At 48.8% G+C, this 23,198-nt stretch overlaps 1 protein-coding gene across 1 annotated transcript; it reads right to left on the bottom strand.

Moving 5' to 3' along the window:
• Nucleotides 1–660: 660 nt before the first annotated feature.
• On the bottom strand, nucleotides 661–2,657 carry LOC109786462 (actin-depolymerizing factor 4). Its single transcript, XM_020345034.4, has 3 exons — nucleotides 2,406–2,657; nucleotides 1,190–1,452; nucleotides 661–1,083 (listed from the first exon to the last, which is right to left on the bottom strand). The coding sequence occupies exons 1-3, from the start codon at nucleotides 2,406–2,408 to the stop codon at nucleotides 933–935; spliced, it is 417 nt and encodes a 138-aa protein (XP_020200623.1). The 5' UTR covers nucleotides 2,409–2,657; the 3' UTR covers nucleotides 661–932.
• Between the last annotated feature and the right edge of the window lie 20,541 nt (nucleotides 2,658–23,198).

Below are 23,198 nucleotides of genomic sequence, written 5' to 3'. Positions count from 1 at the left end.
GCCTTTGAGATGACATCCGAGCACATGGGGCTCATTTGGTTTCTGCAGTTGGAATGAGGGAATCCAGAGGAAAGTTCCTCGCAGATGTACTCGGTTTGTAGGAAAGGAGCACAACAATTTTCATCGAAATACTGTTCATTTCCTGTGTGTTGGCAACTGTTCAGGTCAAAATTCTTATATTATTCCTAAATCCTAGTAGTACATTTTAGTTTCCTCCAAACGGAACGAGCCCTGATGGTGTGAAAATTGATCTTCGCAGCTTCATGATTTGAAGTGGGAATTTTTGGAATATGGGGGGAGGAATCCTCTCCTTCCTCACAAAATTCTTGTTGTCTGGTACCCGAACAAGGGCTGCATTCACAGGCACCAAGCGAAGCACTAAAGTAATGTAGCGTACAAATGCTGAATGCTTTGCCTCATGTCCATTGCTTTCTCTCGGCATCATGGTCGCCATCAGCACCATATCCTATTTATATAGTACACACTTCAACTGTTTAGCACAGTCAAAAGATGTTGGTGCGGTGGGTAGAGCACAGCACAGTCAAGAGAGCTAGCTACTAACATACATGCCAGAAATTTCATCCGACAAAAAGACACGCTGGAGATCATATCCAACAGATATGCAGCAGATAGACTGCCATGCTGAATTACACACGGACCTTGTGACGAATCCAAACAGAACATTTAATTATTTATAACCGTAACTTGGAGGAACAGTGCAGTGCAGCAGCATAAGGCCCGGCATATAAATGGGCAGAAGAAAAAGAACAGATTACATGATAGAGCAAGCCCTCCGTGGTCACACGGACCACGGGAGGAGGGCCTTTCGACACGGTAACAAAGCCACAAATCATCAAGAAAGTTTCAAGAGTCACACCGCCAAATCTATATTTGACATAAATCCATATTGCGAGGCATTGGGATGATTTGCCTTAGTGCGCGCGCTCCTTGATCACGTCCAGGCTGATTTCGCTGGGGTCAGTGGCCTGCATCTCGATCTGGATGCCGTCCAGGGTCCTCTTGAACTTCTCGTTGGTGCTCGCGTACGTCATCTTGCTCCTCACCTTTGCGGTGTCCGGGGACCTTTCGAATTCAGGCACAGCGTAACCCGTAAGCAAGCAATCAATAAGCCTTCGGTTGATGTGAGCTAACCACGCATGGGAAATGCAAGGAACGGAGAACAACATACCAGAAGATATAGAAGATCCTGCTCTTTGGCACATCCTCCGGGGTGGTGAAGTCGAAGTCGAACACCGCGAATCGGCAGTCATTCTCAGGGAGGGTCTTGGTGAAGTCCTCATAGGTGGCCTCGCGCTCCCCAGTTTGGTCCACAATGACCTCCTTCTGGTTCTCCAGCCTGTAGGTTATGAAGCGGTGCATCCTCTTGGACTTGAGCTCCACAAACCTCAGCTTGCAGTCATCATGGATCCCAGCTCCGGATGATGCGTTTGCCTGGGTGCATAATAAAGAAAGTTACGATGGATATCATAGCTACACAGATAACGCAACCTCAATTCTACTTGAACAACATCATAGACTCTTAAGTAAACATACAACTCAATGAACGCCTTTGCGCTTAGTCTTCTATACTAGGAAGATGGAATGGGGTGCTACCCCATAGTTGCTCGAAGCCAAAATTCATTACAATGTCATGAACTGGGAAGGAAATGCCAAAAGGCTCAAGATGTCACAGTCCAACAAAAGTTGAAATCAGGAGCTACATGTACTAATTTTTGTTAATCTTCTGTACGGCAGACAATTTCCACTTGCATCCACCTAAATCAGACTTATCCATCAACTTAACACACTACCAGATCTCTATCCTTCTCCACCAACTAGTCTGGAACATGGATTAGCGATCTCTTGGAGCCAAAACTGGCGCTGAATTATAGTAGGTTGTAAAATCATACTTTGGTGGCCCGGCGCTAGTGCTACCCACAGATGCACGGCATAGTCAACAGGTGCTGCTAGCTAACAGGCAGCAGATGCATGGTGGCGGCACAGATCAGCTGAGATTCCATGGACGATCCATGGTGCACAACCTGGATCTACCGATTGCAAGTTGCTAAAACCAAGGATCCGAGGGGCCAGCCATCCCTGCCTAGCCAAATCCCGAGAGATTCGCTGGGAAAGCAGACGGGTTTCCCACGATCCGACCGCTGGCGACGCGGAAAAAGAGAAGAGCAAAGCTTCGCCCGACCTCGGTCTCCCCCGATCCAGGCGCCCAGGCCAGTACTTCTCTGCCGGCGGCCAGATCGAGGGCCGACCCACCTATCGCCCCGACAGCAGAGGAAAATTGAACTAGGTAAAGCAAGCGCCGATCTGCGGGACAGGCGGCGAGATCGGCGCGCGGAGACCGCAGACCCGGCGCGGGGGAGGGGGGTGGGGGAAGGACGAAGACGTACCATTGCCGAGCTCGGGAGGGGTGGGAATCCGCCGGGGAGGGGAAAGGGGTGGATTGCTGGGGGTGGAGAGGGTTGTGTGCTGCCTAGCTTGGAGTTGCTGCTCGCTCGGCTCGCGCGGCCCCCCTTTTGATGGGTGGAGTCGTCGGGGCGTCCCCCCGTCCCCGTGTGTGGTGCGCTCGTGGTCGGCCTTTTTTGCGGTCGCCTGCCCTGCGCGGCTCCGTGGCCGTCGGATGGCGAGATGGGCGGGCGGGATTGGCCCCTGGCCCGCGGCGTGACAAATCACCGCTTCTTGCGTGCTGCGACTGTCGTCTGGCCTGGCCGCGTGGGTAAAAACGTACTCCTGCGGCCCAAAGAAAAACGTAGTCGGGTACCCAAAACAGGAAACATTTGCTAGTGCCTGGTAGTAGGCATTTTTTACGATGGGCAGAATATCACATACGAAAACCAATACTTATTAAACAACGCGAAAAAGATATTTTGAAGTTTCAAAAAACTCTCAAAGAAAAAAAAATGAGATGTTAAGAGGACGGTGTTCTATTGCCATGCAAAATGCCAAGTTCAAACACACTACGGGATTTGAGCTATGAAAATAACAACCCAAAATCAGCATTGAATAGTGCCGAACAGTAACGCCACTATTTAGGGCTGAATTTGTTTTTTTTTCATAGCTCATATTTCTTGATGTGTTTCAACTTGAAATTTTGCTGCCAATAAAACATCGCCTTCTTGACATCTCGTAATTTTTTTAATTTCATTTTTTTGAAACGTTCAAATGTGGTTTCCAGGAAGTTTTCTTTGAATGTCGGTTTCCGCATGACATTCTCGCTTTACGATGTGCATGCTTCTGGCCATAGACTTTTTTATGCGAGAGAATCATTGTGTGCATTTGGGAGAGGGGGGGTCTACCCCCCTGTTGGGGAACGTAGCAATAATTCAAAATTTTCTACGCATCACCAAGATCAATCTATGGAGTTTACTAGCAACGAGAGGGGAGGAGTGCATCTACATACCCTTGTAGATCACGAGCGGAAGCGTTCAAGAGAACGGGGTTGATGGAGTCATACTCGTCGTGATCCAAGTCACCGATGATCCAAGCGCCGAACGGACGGCACCTCCGCGTTCAACACACGTACGGAGCGGTGACGTCTCCCACGCCTTGATCCAGCAAGGAGGAGGGAGAGGTTGAGGAAGAAGGCTCCAACAGTCGTACGACGGCGTGGTGGTGGTGGAGTGACAGTTTCTCCGGCAGGGCTTCGCCAAGCACACGCGGAGGAGGAGAGGTGTTGGGGAGGGGAGGGGCTGCGCCTTGGGAAAGGTGTGGCTGCCCTCCCACCCCTCCACTATATATAGGGGCAAGGGAGAGGGGGCCCGGCCCCCTTAGATCCCATCTGGTGGGAGGGGCGGCGGCCAGGGGGAGGTGGCTTGCCCCCCAAGCAAGGGGGGCGCCCCTCATTAGGGTTCCCCCAAAACCCTAGGCGCATGGGCCCTAGGGGGGTTTGGCGCCCAGCCCACTTAGGGCTGGTTCCCTTCCACCTACAGCCCATAAGGCCCTCCAGGGCAGGTGGACCCTCCCGGTGGACCCCCGGAACCCCTTCGGTGGTCCCGGCACAATACCGGCATACCCCCGAACACTTCCGGTGACCGTATGGTGACTTCCCATGTATAAATCTTTACCTCCGGACCATTCCGGAACTCCTCGTGACGTCCGGGATCTCATCCAGGACTCCGAACAACATTCGGTAATCACATACAAACCTTCCTTATAACCCTAGCGTCATCGAACCTTAAGTGTGTAGACCCTACGGGTTCGGGAATCATGCAGACAATGACCGAGACACCTCTCTAGCCAATAACCAACGGCGGGATCTGGATACCCATGTTGGCTCCCACATGTTCCACGATGATCTCATCAGATGAACCACGATGTCGAGGATTCAAGCAATCCCGTATACAATTCCCTTCATCAATCGGTACGTTACTTGCCCGAGATTCGATCGTCGGTATCCCAATACCTCGTTCAATCTCGTTACCGGCAAGTCACTTTACTCGTTCCGTAATGCATGACCCCGTGACTAACTACTTAGTCACATTGAGCTCATTATGATGATGCAATACCGAGTGGGCCTAGAGATACCTCTCCGTCATACGGAGTGACAAATCCCAGTCTCGATCCGTGCCAACCCAACAGACACTTTCGGAGATACCTGTAGTGCACCTTTATAGCCACCCAGTTACGTTGTGACGTTTGGTACACCCAAAGCATTCCTACGGTGTCCGGGAGTTGCACGATCTCATGGTCTAAGGAAATGATACTTGACATTAGAAAAGCTTTAGCAAACGAACTACACGATCTAGTGCTATGCTTAGGATTTGGGTCTTGTCCATCACATCATTCTCCTAATGATGTGATCCCGTTATCAATGACATCCAATGTCCATGGTCAGGAAACCGTAACCATCTATTGATCAACGAGCTAGTCAACTAGAGGCTCACTAGGGACACGTTATGGTCTATGTGTTCACACATGTATTACGATTTCCGGATAACACAATTATAGCATGAACAATAGACAATTATCATGAACAAGGAAATATAATAATAACCATTTTATTATTGCCTCTAGGGCATATTTCCAACAATCTCCCACTTGCACTAGAGTCAATAATCTAGTTACATTGTGATGAATCGTACACCCATAGAGTTCTGGTGTTAATCATGTTTCGCTCGTGGAAGAGGTTTAGTCAACGGATCTGCGACATTCAAATCCGTATGTACTTTACAAATATCTATGTCTCCATTTTGAACATTTTCACGAATGGAGTTGAAGCGACGCTTGATGTGCCTGGTCTGCTTGTGAAACCTGGGCTCCTTGGCAAGGGCAATAGCTCCAGTGTTGTCACAGAAGAGAGTCATCGGCCCCGATGCATTGGGAATAACTCCTAGGTTGGCAATGAACTCCTTCATCCAGATTGCTTCATGTGCTGCCTCCGAGGCTGCCATGTACTCCGCTTCACATGTAGATCCCGCCACGACGCTTTGCTTGCAACTGCACCAGCTGACTGCCCCACCATTCAAAATATACACGTATCCGGTTTGTGACTTAGAGTCATCCAGATCTGTGTCGAAGCTAGCATCGACGTAACCCTTTACGACGAGCTCTTCGTCACCTCCATAAACGAGAAACATATCCTTAGTCCTTTTCAGGTACTTCAGGATGTTCTTGACCGCTGTCCAGTGTTCCATGCCGGGATTACTTTGGTACCTTCCTACCAAACTTACGGCAAGGTTTACATCAGGTCTGGTACACAGCATGGCATACATAATAGACCCTATGGCCGAGGCATAGGGGACGACACTCCTCTTTTCTCTATCTTCTGCCGTGGTCGGGCATTGAGCCGTGCTCAATCTCACACCTTGAAATACAGGCAAGAACCCCTTCTTGGACTGATCCATATTGAACTTCTTCAATATCTTGTCAAGGTATGTGCTTTGTGAAAGACCTATGAGGCATCTCGATCTATCTCTATAGATCTTGATGCCTAATATGTAAGCAGCTTCTCCAAGGTCCTTCATTGAAAAACACTTATTCAAGTAGGCCTTTATACTTTCCAAGAATTCTATATCATTTCCCATTAATAGTATGTCATCCACATATAATATGAGAAATGCCACAGAGCTCCCACTCACTTTCTTGTAAACACAGGCTTCTCCATAAGTCTGTGTAAACCCAAACGCTTTGATCATCTCATCAAAGCGAATGTTCCAACTCCGAGATGCCTGCACCAGCCCATAGATTGAGCGCTGGAGCTTGCATACTTTGTCAGCATTCTTAGGATCGACAAAACCTTCCGGCTGCATCATATAGAATTCTTCCTTAAGGAAGCCGTTAAGGAACGCCGTTTTGACGTCCATTTGCCATATTTCATAATCATAGAATGCGGCAATTGCTAACATGATTCGGACGGACTTCAGCTTCGCTACGGGTGAGAAGGTCTCATCATAGTCAACTCCTTGAACTTGTCGATAACCCTTAGCGACAAGTCAAGCTTTATAGATGGTAACATTTCCATCCGCGTCCGTCTTCTTCTTAAAGATCCATTTATTTTCTATCGCTCGCCGATCATCGGGCAAGTCTGTCAAAGTCCATACTTTGTTTTCATACATGGATCCTATCTCGGATTGCATGGCTTCAAGCCATTTGTTGGAATCTGGGCCTGCCATTGCTTCTTCATAGTTCGAAGGTTCACCGTTGTCAACAACATGATTTCCAGGACAGGGTTGCCGTACCACTCTGGTGCGGAACGTGTCCTTGTGGACCTACGAAGTTCAGTGGTAACTTGATCATGATCATCATCATTAACTTCCTCTCTAGTCAGTGCAGGCACCACATAAACATTTTCTTGTGCTGCGCTACTTTCTGGTTCGAGAGGGGTCATCTCATCAAGTTCCACTTTCCTCCCACTTACTTCTTTCGAGAGAAACTCTTTCTCCAGAAAGGACCCGTTCTTAGGTATACCCAATGGTTTCCTTAGGGTATCCTATGAAGACACATTTTTCCGACTTGGGTTCGAGCTTTTCAGGTTGAAGTTTCTTGACATAAGCATCGCATCCCCAAACTTTAAGAAACGACAGCTTAGGTTTCTTTCCAAACCATAATTCATACGGTGTCGTCTCAACGGATTTTGACGGAGCCCTATTTAAAGTGAATGCGGCAGTCTCTAAAGCATAACCCCAGAATGATAGCGGTAGATCAGTAAGAGACATCATAGATCGCACCATATCCAATAGAGTGCGATTACGACGTTCGGACACACCATTACGCTGAGGTGTTCCAGGCGGCGTGAGTTGTGAAACAATTCCACATTTCCTTAAGTGTGTGCCAAATTCGTGACTCAAATATTCCCCTCCACGATCTGATCGTAAGAACTTTATTTTCCTGTCACGTTGATTCTCAACCTCACTCTGAAATTCCTTGAACTTTTCAAAGGTCTCAGACTTGTGTTTCATTAAATAGACATACCCATATCTACTCAAGTCATCAGTTAGGGTGAGAACATAATGATAGCCACCGCGAGCCTCAATGCTCATTGGACCGCACACATCAGTATGTATGATTTCCAATAAGTTGGTTGCTCGCTCCACTGTTCCGGAGAACGGAGTCTTGGTCATTTTGCCCATGAGGCATGGTTCGCACATGTCAAATGATTCATAATCAAGAGACTCCAAAAGTCCATCTACATGGAGTTTCTTCATGCGTTTGACACCAATGTGACCAAGGCGGCAGTGCCACAAGTATGTGGGACTATCATTATCAACCTTACATTTCCTGGCATTCACACTATGAATATGTGTAACATCACGTTCGAGATTCATTAAGAATAAACCATTGACTAGCGGGGCATGACCATAAAACATATCTCTCATATAAATAGAACAACCATTATTCTCGGATTTAAATGAGTAGCCATCTCGCATTAAACGAGATCCAGATACAATGTTCATGCTCAAAGCTGGCACTAAATAACAATTATTGAGGTTTAAAACTAATCCCGTAGGTAAATGTAGAGGTAGCGTGCCGACGGCGATCACATCGACCTTTGAACCATTCCCGACGAGCATCGTCACCTCGTCCTTTGCCAGTCTCCGCTTATTCCGCAGCTCCTGCTTTGAGTTACAAATATGAGCAACCGCACCGGTATCAAATACCCAGGAGCTACTACGAGCGCTGGTTAGGTACACATCAATAACATGTATATCACATATACCTTTGGTATTGCCGGCCTTCTTATCCGCTAAGTACTTGGGGCAGTTCCGCTTCTAGTGATCGTTTCCCTTGCAATAAAAGCACTCAGTCTCAGGCTTGGGTCCATTCTTTGTCTTCTTCCCGGCAGCTTGCTTACCGGGCGCGGCAACTCCCTTGCCGTCTTTCTTGAAGTTCTTCTTACCCTTGCCTTTCTTGAACTTAGTGGTTTTATTCACCATCAACACTTGATGTTCCTTTTTGATCTCCACCTCCGCTGATTTCAGCATTGAATATACCTTAGGAATGGTCTTTTCCATCCCCTGCATATTGAAGTTCATCACAAAGCTCTTGTAGCTAGGTGGGAGCGACTGAAGCATTCTGTCAACGACCGCGTCATCCGGGAGATTAACTCCCAGCTGAGACAAGCGGTTGTGCAACCCAGACATTTTGAGTATGTGTTCGCTGACGGAACTATTCTCCTCCATCTTACAACTATAGAACTTACCGGAGACTTCATATCTCTCGACCCGGGCATGAGCTTGGAAAACCATTTTCAGCTCTTGGAACATCTCATATGCTCCGTGCTGCTCAAAACGCTTTTGGAGCCCCGGTTCTAAGCTGTAAAGCATGCCGCACTGAACCAGGGAGTAATCATCACTACGTGACTGCCAGGCGTTCAGAACGTCTTGAGTTGCTGGGAAAACAGGTGCATCACCTAGCGGTGCTTCAAGGACATATGCTTTCTTGGCAGCTATGAGGATAATCCTCAGGTTACGGACCCAGTCCGTGTAGTTGCTACCATCGTCTTTCAGCTTGGTTTTCTCTAGGAACGCGTTGAAGTTGAGGGCAACATTAGCGTGGGCCATTTGATCTACAAGACATATTGTAAAGGCTTTTAGACTAAGTTCATGATAATTAAGTTCATCTAATCAAATTATTAACGAACTCCCACTCAAACAGACATCCCTCTAGTCATCTAAGTGATACATGATCCGAATCAACTAGGTCGTGTCCGATCATCACGTGAGACGGACTAGTCGTCATCGGTGAACATCTTCATGTTGATCGTATCTGCTATACGACTCATGTTCGACCTTTCGGTCTCTTGTGTTCCGAGGCCATGTCTGTACATGCTAGGCTCGTCAAGTCAACCTAAGTGTATTGCGTGTGTAAATCTGGCTTACACCCGTTGTATGCGAATGTTAGAACCTATCACACCCGATCATCACGTGGTGCTTCGGAACAACGAACCTTCGCAACGGTGCACAGTTAGGGGGAACACTTTCTTGAAATTTTAGCGAGGGATCATCTTATTGATGCTACCGTCGTTCTATGCAAATAAGATGTAAAACATGATAAACACCACATGCAATCAAATAGTGACATGATATGGCCAATATCATTTTGCTCCTTTTGATCTCCATCTTCGGGGCGCCATGTTCATCATTGTCACCGGCATGACACCATGATCTCCATCATCATGATCTCCATCATCGTGTCTTCATGAAGTTGTCTTGCCAACTATTACTTCTACTACTATGGCTAACGGTTAGCAATAAAGTAAAGTAATTACATGACGTTTCAGTTGACACGCAGGTCATAAATAAATTAAGACAACTCCTATGGCTCCTGCCGGTTGTCATACTCATCGACATGCAAGTCATGATTCCTATTACAAGAACATGATCAATCTCATACATCACATATATCATTCATCACATCCTTCTGGCCATATCACATCACATGACACTTGTTGCAAAAACAAGTTAGACGTCCTCTAATTGTTGTTGCAATTTTACGTGGATGCTATAGGGTTCTAGCAAGAACGTTTCTTACCTACGCCAAAACCACAACGTGATATGCCAATTTCTATTTACCCTTCATAAGGACCCTTTTCATCGAATCCGATCCGACTAAAGTGGGAGAGACAGATACCCGCTAGCCACCTTATGCAACTAGTGCATGTCAGTCGATGGAACCTGTCTCACGTAAGCGTACGTGTTAGGTCGGTCCAGGCCGCTTCATCCCACGATGCCGCCGAATCAAGATAAGACTAGTAACGACAAGCAAATTGACAAAATCGACGCCCACAACAACTTGTGTTCTACTCGTGCATAGAAACTACGCATAAACCTGGCTCTGATACCACTGTTGGGGAAAGTAGCAATAAGTCAAAATTTTCTACGCATCACCAAGATCAATCTATGGAGTTTACTAGCAACGAGCGGGGAGGAGTGCATCTACATACCCTTGTAGATCGCGAGAGGAAGCGTTTAAGAGAACGGGGTTGATGGAGTCGTACTCGTCGTGATCCAAATCACCGATGATCCAAGCGCCGAACGGACGGCACCTCCGCGTTCAACACACGTACGGAGCGGTGACGTTTCCCACGCCTTGATCCAGCAACGAGGAGGGAGAGGTTGAGGAAGAAGGCTCCAACAGCAGCACGACGACGTGGTGGTGGTGGAGTGACAGTTTCTCCGGAAGGGCTTCGCCAAGCACACGCGGAGGAGGAGAGGTGTTGGGGAGGGGAGGGGCTGCGCCTTGGGAAAGGTGTGGCTGCCCTCCCACCCCTCCACTATATATAGGGGCAAGGGAGAGGGGGGCCGGCCCCCTTAGATCCCATCTGGTGGGAGGGGCGGCGGCCAGGGGGAGGTGGCTTGCCCCCCAAGCAAGGGGGGCGCCCCACTTTAGGGTTCCCCCAAAACCCTAGGCGCATGGGCCCTAGGGGGGTTTGGTGGCCAGCCCACTTAGGGCTGGTTCCCTTCCACCTACAGCCCATAAGGCCCTCTGGGGCAGGTGGACCCTCCCGGTGGACCCCCGGAACCCCTTCGGTGGTCCCGGCACAATACCAGCATACCCCCGAACACTTCCGGTGACCGTATGGTGACTTCCCATATATAAATCTTTACCTCCGGACCATTCCGGAACTCCTCGTGACATCCGGGATCTCATCCGGGACTACGAACAACATTCGGTAATCACATACAAACCTTCCTTATAACCCTAGCGTCATCGAACCTTAAGTGTGTAGACCCTACGGGTTCGGGAATCATGCAGACATGACCGAGACACCTCTCTAGCCAATAACCAACGACGGGATCTGGATACCCATGTTGGCTCCCACATGTTCCACGATGATCTCATCAGATGAACCACGATGTCGAGGATTCAAGCAATCCCGTATACAATTCCCTTTATCAATCGGTACGTTACTTGCCCGAGATTCGATCGTCGGTATCCCAATACCTCGTTCAATCTCGTTACCGGCAAGTCACTTTACTCGTTCCGTAATGCATGTCCCCGTGACTAACTACTTAGTCACATTGAGCTCATTATGATGATGCAATACCGAGTGGGCCCAGAGATAGCTCTCCGTCATACGGAGTGACAAATCCCAGTCTCGATCTGTGCCAACCCAACAGACACTTTCGGAGATACCTGTAGTGCACCTTTATAGCCACCCAGTTACGTTGTGAAGTTTGGTACACCCAAAGCATTCCTACGGTGTCCGGGAGTTGCACGATCTCATGGTCTAAGGAAATGATACTTGACATTAGAAAAGCTTTAGCAAACGAACTATACGATCTAGTGCTATGCTTAGGATTTGGGTCTTGTCCATCACATCATTCTCCTAATAATGTGATCCCGTTATCAATGACATCCAATGTCCATGGTCAGGAAACCGTAACCATCTATTAATCAACGAGCTAGTCAACTAGAGGCTCACTAGGGACACGTTATGGTCTATGTGTTCACACATGTATTACGATTTCCGGATAACACAATTATAGCATGAACAATAGACAATTATCATGAACAAGGAAATATAATAATAACCATTTTATTATTGCCTCTAGGGCATATTTCCAACACCCCCATGGTAGCTGAGGTGAATTGACTTGAGATTCTGCAACAATTCATTTGATGTCAGTATGGATACATATATCTTGTTCCCGGATAATGACAACACAGAAAGTGTGTGTGGAGTTTGCTTATGTTGGTTGGTAGCTTTCCTGATAACTAGCTATTCTGCACCATCAACGCCAATAGCCTAGTCGCACATTGTTTTTCATCTCAATTTGAGAGATATCTCGGTCGACATGGTGCTAGTAAAGGTATTGTCTGATATTAGCACTGTATGCAGCAACGAGAATAACCGTGTATTCACCTGGAACCCCCAAGAGAACTTATTGTTGTTGAGCATGATGTTATCTAGTTAGTCAGAGGTAGTTGTCAATGCTCATCGAAGAAGTTGTTGGTAAAAAATGCTATGTTGTAGAATTTCCCATTGGCATACTTGTCCAAGGTGTGAGCCAGACAGGTTGTTGTTGTAGGCATTAAGATTTTTAGGCGGTGAGTGCTTCCCAAGTTCTAGTGATAGCACACCCGAGGGCATCACATAGCTCCCAAGAGAAGGTGGAGGCCATGGGGGGCATGTGCCCCCCCCCTCCATGGCCTCCATCTAGAGTCACCCATGGTTGATGAAAACAAGTGGTTTGAGACCTATAACAAATCAATTAATGTTGGCATGGATCCAGATATCTTGCTCTCAAATAATGACTCCACAGAAAGTGTATAGCTTATTTATGTTGGCCGGCAGCTCTCCTGGCAGATGGTTATTCGGCACAATCAACAATAATAACCCAAAAGATATGTCGGTCGACACGCTGCCAGTGAAGTTGTTATCCGATATTAGTATTGTATGCAGTAACAAGAATGAGTGCATATTCACCGAAAAATCCTCATAGAAGTTATTGATTGTTGAGAATGACTTTATCCAGCAAGAGATAGTTGTGGACGCTCGCAGGAAATTTTCACAGAAGTTGTTAAAAACAGCCGTGTTGTAGAGTTTTTCATTGGCGCATTGTTGGGATACACTAGGTGCATCGACTGCAATATAAAATTGTTCTACGAGCAGAACAACCAGGAACTGCTATGATTCTAGAATATGCGATTCAGTGGAAAACTCATATGCATGTGGGGAATAATAAATGGTTAAATAAAATGTTCCTAGTCTTGCCTCTAGGACTAGCTCAAGTGTTGTTGGTGATCACGTTTTCCGGATCTTAGGATACAGTTTAAGGTGTTAAACGATAGTCCTAAAACAATTTTGAGAATATGACATTGGAAGAACGATCATATTGAATTGACCCAAACTTGTTTATTGTGAATTGAATTAATATCGCCTGTATTCAATTGTAATAACATGGAGTGTTAACGTGTGATATTTCTCCTTAGACCATAGAGTATCGCGGTCAGTTCTTACTGTACGATGGGCTTTGGGGTTGCTCAAACGTCACCTATAACACGGTGATCATAACGACAACTTACAGGTTCATGGGAAAGTTTGACAAGTGGTCAGATAGCTCAAGAGTGGGATTTGCTCCTCCGATGATGGAGAGATATTCTTAGGGCCCACTCGGTGTGATGGATCAATCATCGTCTGGCCATACACAAGTGACTTCGTCACAGGGATGCCGGAACACAATAACGAGAAAGAAGAACCGGTAACGAGGATTTCGGTATAACGAGCATAGTGATGACTCGGGAGGATACCGATGCATCTTGGGTTTTGTGAACTATCGCGAAGCAAAGGGAACATCACATGGTAACCAAAGGTTCACTCGAATATCATTCATTTGCTCATAGAGACCGATACAGACGTCCACGGCCCGTTGTCAGTTATTGAACGAACAGTTTCGTTCTTGTCTATGGGCTACCGAACCTACAGGGTCACAAGCTTAAGGCAATCACGGTCTGCTGAGTGTTATTCGTACGGGATTCATGAGAATATATTTGTGGAATTGTTTCATGAATATTCAAAATAGTTCCGAGAGGATCTGGAAGCGTTTCGGGGTCACCGGAAGGGTTTCGGAGAGTATATAGGTGGAAAATGTTTTCAGGGATGTTAAAGTATATACATAATGGTCTACATGTATTTAGAACATTTATATATATTTAATTTAATATTAATGGGCCTAAAAAGGCCAAGTGGTGGAGAAGGAATTGGGCCGCCAAGGCCCAATAGGGGAGGCGCCCCTTTCCCTCTTGAGGGAGGCTGAATTGGGGTGGGGGAAGGATTCGTCCTTGCACCCTTAGGCCGACGCACCAAGGAGGAATCCTTCCTCGTTGGTGGCAGCCCTCCCTCTCCCCTCAAACCTATATATATTAGAGGATTTCCACCCTTTTAAGATACAAGTTTTGGAGCCTCCTCTAGTTGATCTAGTTCTAGTTCTAGTTGGTCCTAGTTGACCAATTAGAGCTAGCCCTAGACACCTCTAATCCTCATAATTAGAAGCCCCGTGTGGTTCTAATCTCCTCCCTAAAATTCTCCGGTAGTGATTAGCTCTAAATGGCGAAGCGCTATCGAATCGTGAAGACCATACACTTGCAACCAAGTAGAGAGGCCATGCTTTTGGTATTCCGTTCAAGGGATCGTCCGAGGGCGGTTCGCGGGATCGTCATCGATGTTCGAGGGACTCCAAGTACGATCTACACTGATTCGTCTACTTCCGGTGCACTCTGGAGTCGACAACGATCGTTTATCCAAACCCGATATGCATCTTCATATTGTTCCTGGGTGTTCGTAGGGCAATTTTTTTGTTTTCTACTATGTTTCCCAACAGTGGCATCATGGGCGGTTCTATGAGTAGATGCAGTTTTCGATCTAGATCACATGTGATTGTGAGGGTGAAGTTCTTGCTATGCTTCCCTCGAGTGTTGCTTCAGTTCAGTTCATTGACGGCATGGTGTCGCTTTTCACAAGGTTCTGACAATCGCTCGGCTCTGTCTGTCGACGATCTGCTAACAGTTCCTTGGGCTTCACCATAGTCAAGAATACTGAACCGTCGCGTACGCAAGTGTCGTGGGAAACCACGACCACCTATGGGACAATGAGCCCCTTTGTGGTTCGGCGGGGGGATGAGCACGTTGCACAAAGAGCGAAGAAGCGTAACATTACACGACATAGATCACACGGGCAGTTTTACCCAGGTTCGGGCCACCGCGAGGCGTAAAACCCTACTCCTGCTTTGGTGGATTGATGGTGGATTATGGTGGAAAACGCAACGCTCTTGGCCGGCAGGGTTGCCTCGGGGCAAGAGTGACTACGCGCGTATGAGTATCCGAGGGTCCGAATCCTCTCTATGGTTGCCATGGGCCTCCTTTTATAGATCAAGGGGTCACCACAGTGGCAAATTAGTCATTACGCACTGATTCGATAGAAAACAGTGCTATCATACCTAACTCTGCAGGCGGACAGAGCGCATTAAATGCGTCGCTTAGTGTCACATCACAGTGTGCCCGGCAAGCCTTGCCGTGCTGTTTTGCCAGCTTCGCGCCTGCTTTCTTGACACGTCTTTAGACGGGTGTCATCTGGGGGTGGTTCCTATAGGAAATGGCTGCCATGTGGCAAAAAACAACCACTTAGCCACTTGGAGGCTTGACACCGCACCGATCGGTGACTTGCGTCGCTGTGAGGTTGAGCGGTGAAGCTTTGGCGGGGTAGTTCGCCCTTGCTGAGCCTGGCAAGCTTGCCAGGGTGGTCTGGAGGTTTGTCTTTGGGGCAACCTCATCCTCGCCAGGCTTGCCTGCCCAGCAAGGGAGGTTTTTCCCTTAGTTGTTTCTTGCTTCTTCGTCTTGACTTGTTCTTCTTGATTCGCCCTCTTGATTCCTTAATGAGCTGACCCCTTTGGCTTGGTCTTGGTCTTGGGTGCTGCAATCTTGAACTTTAGGCCTGTGCATAGTCTGGGCAATAGACCCAGGGTTTGTTGCACCGACAAGAGCCCCTGGGCCTGGACCGAACGTGCTGCCGGGCGTCGTCGGGGTAGGCCCCAACTAGTGCACAGGCAGGAGGGTAGCGATTGCTCGCCCTTTGAGATCTTCTCTACTTCTTCATTAACCTAAGCTCAGGTCAGTTTCTGATTTTCCTGCACGTCGTGCAAAATGTTGTGGGAAAATCCGGACCACGATCCGTGGATCGTCGACGTCCCATGATCACGGGGTAGAAACTGCCATCCCACTTGCCTCCCGCCCTTGGTGCATCCGCCACGTGTACTGCATGCATTGCGTAGGGTAGGTGGCGGATGCGGAGGGCGCGGGAATGGGTGCCATGGCAGAAAGCCAGGCGTCGCTGATTGGCGTAGAAGGTCGGCCCTGATTTCCCGAGCCGTTGAAGGCGCAGGGAAGCCGTATTGGAGCGGGGCGGCTGCCTTCTGAATGAGAAGTCAACTCCCTGCCTCACTCCCCTATAAAAGAGGGCAGGAGCGGTTTTGTTCACACACTTTATTTTTTCCTTTCCTCGAACATTCGTCGCTCGCCATGGCGAGGGGACGAGGACACGGTGGTACTCCAGTGGTGGCGATGAGAGCTTCTACTTGACAGCGTCTCCCCCTCCTCCTGAAAACGTGGGGCGGAGCCCGCCGTCAGAGGAGGTGGGAGAGGACGAGGCCACGGTCGTCGTGGCACCAGGGGAGGAGGAGGACAAGGCGGCGTCCTGATCGCGCCCTCGCCGGACGCTCCTCCTTCGATGGAAGGCCACGTCGGAGACCAGCCTCTGGTGTTCATCATTAGGTTGTATAAGCCTCCACGCGGCCGCCTCCGTCTCCCCCCATTCGCAAGGGCGATGGAGCTCGAACAGCCGCGCACATTGATACTGCACATGAGGGGCTACGGGAATGGCAGCATACGGGCGGATGTGGATTTCCCCGCCCCTCATGTCATGTACTTCCGTTGTGGCCGGAAGACCTTCGCCCGCGCCCATAGCTTGTCGGAAGGACACATCCTCCATTTTAAGTTAATGGAGGTCGATTTCATTTCCGTCAAGGTTTTTGGGAGCTGGGGTGCTCGCTTAGGGTGTTGCACAGAGAGCTCGACCAATGACGAAAGCTCATCCTCGAGTGATAGCGACGAGGAGGACAGTGATGGCGATGATGACGGCCTCGACCGGGAGGGTGACGACTCCGACTCCGGCTGAACACCAGCCGCACCGTCACCGTCAGGTGGCGACAACACCTGCATCTCCTCTCCGGCAAGGTGATTTGCCAGGGAGTTGGGTGTGGTGGTGGAGATGGCGCCTTCCAGCTGGGCCTCGACAGGCTTCCTCGCGGGCTACAGCTTCGTTCGCCCTGTCGGGTCCTGTTGGCCCTAGTGGTGGCAGCTAACGGGTCGCCTCTGCGGGTCTCTTTGTTGGGGAACGTAGTAATTTCAAAAAATTTCCTACGCACACACAAGATCATGGTGATGCATAGCAACGAGAGGGGAGAGTGTTGTCCACGTACCCTCGTAGACCGAAAGCGGAAGCGTTAGCACAACGCGGTTGATGTAGTCGTACGTCTTCACGATCCGACCGATCAAGTACCGAACGCACGGCACCTTCGAGTTCAGCACACGTTCAGCCCGATGACGTCCCTCGAACTCCGATCTAGCCGAGTGTTGAGGGAGAGTTTCGTCAGCACGACGACGTGGTGACGATGATGATGTTCTACCGACGTAGGGCTTCGCCTAAGCACCGCTACAGTATTATCGAGGTGGACTATGGTGGAGGGGGGCAGCACACACGGCTAAAAGATCAAACGATCAATTGTTGTGTTTCTAGGGTGCCCCCTGCCCCCGTATATAAAGGAGCAAGGGGAGAGGTGCGGCCGGCCAGAAGGGGTGCGCCAGGAAGAGTCCTACTCCCATCGGGAGTAGGACTCCCTCCCTTTTCCTTGTTGGACTAGGAGTGGAGGGGGAAAGAGGAGGGAGAGAGGAAGGAAAGGGGGGCGCCGCCCCCCTCTCCTTGTCCTATTCGGACTAGGGGGGAGGGGCGCGCGGCCCTGCCCTGGCCGCCTCTCCTCTCTTGCACTAAGGCCCACTATGGCCCATTAAGCCCCCGGGGGGTTCCGGTAACCTCCCGGTACTCCGGTAAAATTCTGATTTCACCCGGAACACTTCCGATATCCAAACATAGGCTTCCAATATATCAATCTTCATGTCTCAACCATTTCGAGACTCCTCGTCATGTCCGTGATCACATCCAGGACTCATAACAACCTTCGGTACATCAAAACATATAAACTCATAATATAACTGTCATCGAAACTTTAAGCGTGCGGACCCTACGGGTTCGAGAACTATGTAGACATGACCGAGACACGTCTCCGGTCAATAACCAATAGCGGAAACTGGATGCTCATATTGGCTCCCACATATTCTACAAGATCTTTATCGGTCAGACCGCATAACAACATACGTTGTTCCCTTTGTCATCGGTATGTTACTTGCCCGAGATTCGATCGTCGGTATCTCAATACCTAGTTCAATCTCGTTATCGGCAAGTCTCTTTACTCGTTCTGTAATACATCATCCCGCAACTAACTCATTAGTTGCAATGCTTATAGTGATGTGCATTACCGAGTGGGCCCAGAGATACCTCTTCGACAATCGGAGTGACAAATCCTAATCTCGAAATACGCCAACCCAACAAGTACCTTCGGAGACACATGTAGAGCACCTTTATAATCACCCAGTTACGTTGTGACGTTTGGTAGCACACAAAGTGTTCCTCCGGTAAACGGGAGTTGCATAATCTCATAGTCATAGGAACATGTACAAGTCATGAAGAAAGCAATAGCAGAATACTAAACGATCGTGTGCTAAGCTAACGGAATGGGTCAAGTCAATCACATCATTCTCCTAATGATATGATCCCGTTAATCAAATGACAACTCATGTCTATGGCTAGGAAACATAACCATGTTTGATCAACCAGCTAGTCAAATAGAGGCATACTAGCGACACTCTGTTTGTCTATGTATTCACACATGTATCATGTTTCCGGTTAATACAATTCTAGCATGAATAATAAACATTTATCATGATATAAGGAAATAAATAATAACTTTATTATTGCCTCTAGGGCATATTTCCTTCACTCTTCACCATCACCTTCGTCCACGCCCTCCCGCTTCAGTCAGGCTACCTCTCCTGGAGCCCGACAGGGTCAGGCTGGGCTTCTGCCTAGGCGCCCCTTTTGCCCTCTTCACCTCCTGCCGCAGTGCCTTGGAGGAGAGGGACAAGAAAGGGTATCACGGGGCACTTATCTTTTTTCAATCTAAAATCTGTAGGCACTTGCCAAACTTTAGTTCAAATTATGTAACCTCTTTCATCCATGTTTGTGTTCTGTAAGATTTGTACTTGTTGATCAGCATGTTTAATGAAAAAAGATAAACCTTGCCGGGTATTTGTGCATGTAATGCGTCCATGCAGAGGTGGGATGCCTCTATACGTTTAAGTAAACAAGTTTTTCCCGGTAGGCTATCCTGCCGGTACCCCAGTTTGCTGCCGCAGAGCTAGGCCTGCCGGGCACAAATCATAAAGAGGGACCAGCCCCCCGCCAACCTTCTCGTCAAAGGCCACTGCAACCATCCCGCCCGAAGCAACGGTCGAGTCAAGGGATGGGAACACCTAAGTTTCGAAGGTGGCGAGGTTTTCTCATGCACAAGTCTCTACTTATAGAACATGCATGGATAAGAAAGAGAACTTATCTGTTTGGCTTGCCGGGGATCGCAACGTGGGCTCGTCTTCTCTTCTCCTTCTTGGGACCAAGTCCACGGCAGGAGCCTGCAGTTTTATGCAGATGAAAATGATGCCATATGCGATCTTATTCTACATGAACATGATATGCTTATGCATGCATGCAATTTGTCGGCCCCCCCCATCGCTTCATTTATTTTTCTGTTACTTAGGGTCTGCGCCTGGCTTTGTATAAGGGGTTACATGCAACTGAGGCAAAGCCTGTACAAAAGGGTGTGGCCGCCATGCAAGGCCCGACAGCCGCGCCTTACGGGTAGAACTTGCGGAGATACTCAACATTCCATGAGTTTTGCAACTGAATGCCATCTCCGGTCTCTAGACAGACTCCACGAGGTCTGGTGACTCGTTCTACATGGTAAGGGCCTTCTCACTTTGGCGTCAACTTGTTTGTACTCTTGGCGGAATGAACACGCCTAAGTACAAGGTCGCCTTCCTCAAAACACCGGGCGTGAACCCTGCGGCTGTGATAGCGACGCAGGGCTTGCTGATAGCGTGCAGCACGCGTAGCAGCCCAAAGACGGTTCTCCTTGAGTAGCACAGCGTCGTCACGCCGGTGCTGTTCCTGCGCTACTTCATCGTAGGCAAGCACTCGAGGTGACCTGTAAATGAATTTCGTGGGGATAACTACTTCTGCCCCATAGACTAGGGACAAGGGAGTCAGCCCGGTAGGTCAATTTGGTGTTGTTCTGAGGGACCAAAGAACCACCGGCAGCTCATCAATCCATCGGCTGCCACACTTCTGCAGCTTATCAAATGTTCTTGTATTGAGTGCTCGCAACACTTCAGCATTCGCCCTCTCAGCTTGCCCATTGCTCCTGGTATGTGCAACAGAGGCAAATGAGATCTTGCTTCCGAGGGCATGAACATATTGCATGAAGGTGTGGCTTGTGAATTGGGTGCCGTTGTCAGTGATGATCCGGGCAGGGACTCCGAAGTGGCACACCTATCCTTTCAAGAACTTGATAGCTGACTGAGCAATCACCTTTCTCACGGCTTCTACTTCCGGCCACTCTGTAAACTTGTCGATTGCAACGGACAAGAATTCAAAGCCCCCGGTAGCACGGGGGAAAGGGCCGAGGATGTCGAGCCCCCAGACCGAAAACGGCCAAGACAAAGGGATTGTCTGATGGGTAGGCAGATGGATATTCTTGGAATGGAACTGGCAGGCTGACTAGCTCGACCGCATCTTAGAGGGCTGTTGGCCAATAGAATCCTTGCCGGAATGCTTTCCCAACCAAATCCCTTGATCCAATGTGGGAGCCGCACATGCCTTTGTGTATTTCTGCCAGCAGTTCCTTTCCTTCTTCCCGACAAATGCACTTCAATTTCACACCATTGGGCCTTCTTCTATATAGTGTGTCATCGACGAACTGATACATACTGGCCCTCCGGGCTACTCTTTCAACTTCTTGCTCTTCGGGAAGTTCTCTAGTTTGGAGGAAATGAACTATGTGTCACGCCCAAGTTGGAGCCTGGGGCTCGGCAATGAGGACTAGCGGCACCTCCTCCTTCGTGGGAGCGCTCCCCTCGACCATGGGGACCAGTGGTCTGGTGGGAGGGGGTAGCTCAGCAGCTGAAGGGGAGTTGTTCCCGTCAAGCTCTCTGCCAGGAGCCTCGAGAGGCTCTACCGGGAGAGGCTTGCCGGAGGCCAGTTTCCTCCTCTTCCGGGCCATTGTTGCTGGGGATACGGAGGGCTGAGTTAGATGGAGAACAAAAGTTCCTGGTTCCACAGGGAGCTTTTGCACAGCACACTTTGACAGATGATCAGCAATGCCGTTTTCCGCATGGGGCACGTGCTCTATTTGCATTCGTCAAAGCGCTCCTCCAACTTTCTCACTTCCGCAACGTATGCCTCCATCAATGGACTTTGGTAATCCTTGTTGACTTGTCTCACCACGAGCTGTGAGTCTCCGCAGATGATCAACTTCTTGATTCCCATCTCTGTTGCAATCCTGAGCCCGGCAAGGAGCCCTTCGTACTCGGCAATGTTGTTGGTCGCTTTCTCCTGGGGAAAATGCATCTGGACGACGTACTTCAGGTGCTTTCCAGTGGGAGCAACAAGGAGCACGCCAGCCCCTGCACCTCGCAGGGAGAAAGCACCATCGAAATACATGATCCATTCTTGGGGTGCTTCCTTGCCAAGAATATCTGTCTCCAATACTTCTTCATCGGGAGTTGGCGTCCATTCTGCTGCCGATGCTCTGCTCTGGAGAGTTGATGTGCTGTCAAACTTTAATCCAGAGCTGGATAACTCCAATGCCAATTCCACTATCCTGCCGGTAGCCTTAGGGTTTCGGAGTATCCATTGCAAAGGAAAGCGGGTCACAACAGTGATCTCGTGGGCTTGGAAGTAGTGGTGCAGTTTCCTTGAGGCCATGGCAAGGCCAAAAATCAACTTTTGCATGCCAGAATATCTGGATCTAGCCCCCTGCAACAGGGAGCTAACGAAGTATACTGGGCACTGCACCACCGTCTTCCTTGTCGTGTCCTTGGGGCTGCCTCCGCTACCGTGCTCTTCTTTGTCTTGATCTGCATCTCGCCTTGCCGGGCTATGTTCGCTTTCCTCCCCGAAAGGGACTCCGTCTGTGGCTGCCATTTCTTCTACTTCCCGTTGCGCTACTAGTGCTCCACTAACCACTTGATTAGTTGCCGCCAGGTATAGCAGCAATGGCTCGTGGTTCCGCATACGTGGTCGGCTCGTCACTTTCTAGCAATAACACATCGCACACTTTGCGCAATGTTTCCGACCTCTGTGGTTCCGGTGCCGAGTCCACTATGGGTTCCCTGACCGACTCTGGTATGATCTCATCACTAGCCGAGTCGTCCCCGAGTGGCTCTCGAATTTCTTCTAATCAGACCGTCCTCCCACTGGCTTCCCGGCAGAGAAACTTTTTCCCTAGGAAAACCATGTTCCGTGCAACAAACACTTTGTTCTCTTCCCGGATGTAGATGTGGTATCCCAAGGTTTCCTCCGGATATCCCACAAATATGCATTTATTGACTTGGGTGTAAGTTTGGCTGACATAAGTCGCTTGAGAAATGCTTCACAACCCCAAATATTTAGAAAAAACAAACTGGGACTCTTCCCGATCCACATCTCATGTGGTGTCTTGTCTACTGATTTTGATGGTACCCTGTTAAGTGTGAAAGCTGCAGTTTCTAGAGTGTATCCCCAGAATGACAAGGGTAAATCCAATTTACTCATCATAGACCGAACCAGCTCCAACAAGGTCAGATTCCTCTGTTCCGATATGCCATTTCTCCGTGGAGTACCCGGAGGTGTGAGCTGATGTACAATACCTCGTCTTTTCAGATGATCATCAAACTCTTGGCTCATGTACTCACCTCCATGATCTGATAATGAAAGCTTTATAGTCTTGCCGAGCTGATTTTCAACCTCGTTTTGAGACTCTTTGAACTTTTCAAAAGTTTCCGACTTGTGCCTTATCAAATAGATATATCCATATCTACTC

The sequence above is a fragment of the Aegilops tauschii genome, chromosome 5 (assembly GCF_002575655.3).
Source record: "Aegilops tauschii subsp. strangulata cultivar AL8/78 chromosome 5, Aet v6.0, whole genome shotgun sequence".
Taxonomy (NCBI): Eukaryota; Viridiplantae; Streptophyta; class Magnoliopsida; order Poales; family Poaceae; genus Aegilops; species Aegilops tauschii.
The sequence above is the reverse complement of the archived record's forward strand: the minus strand, read 5'-3'. Positions and strand labels throughout refer to the sequence as shown.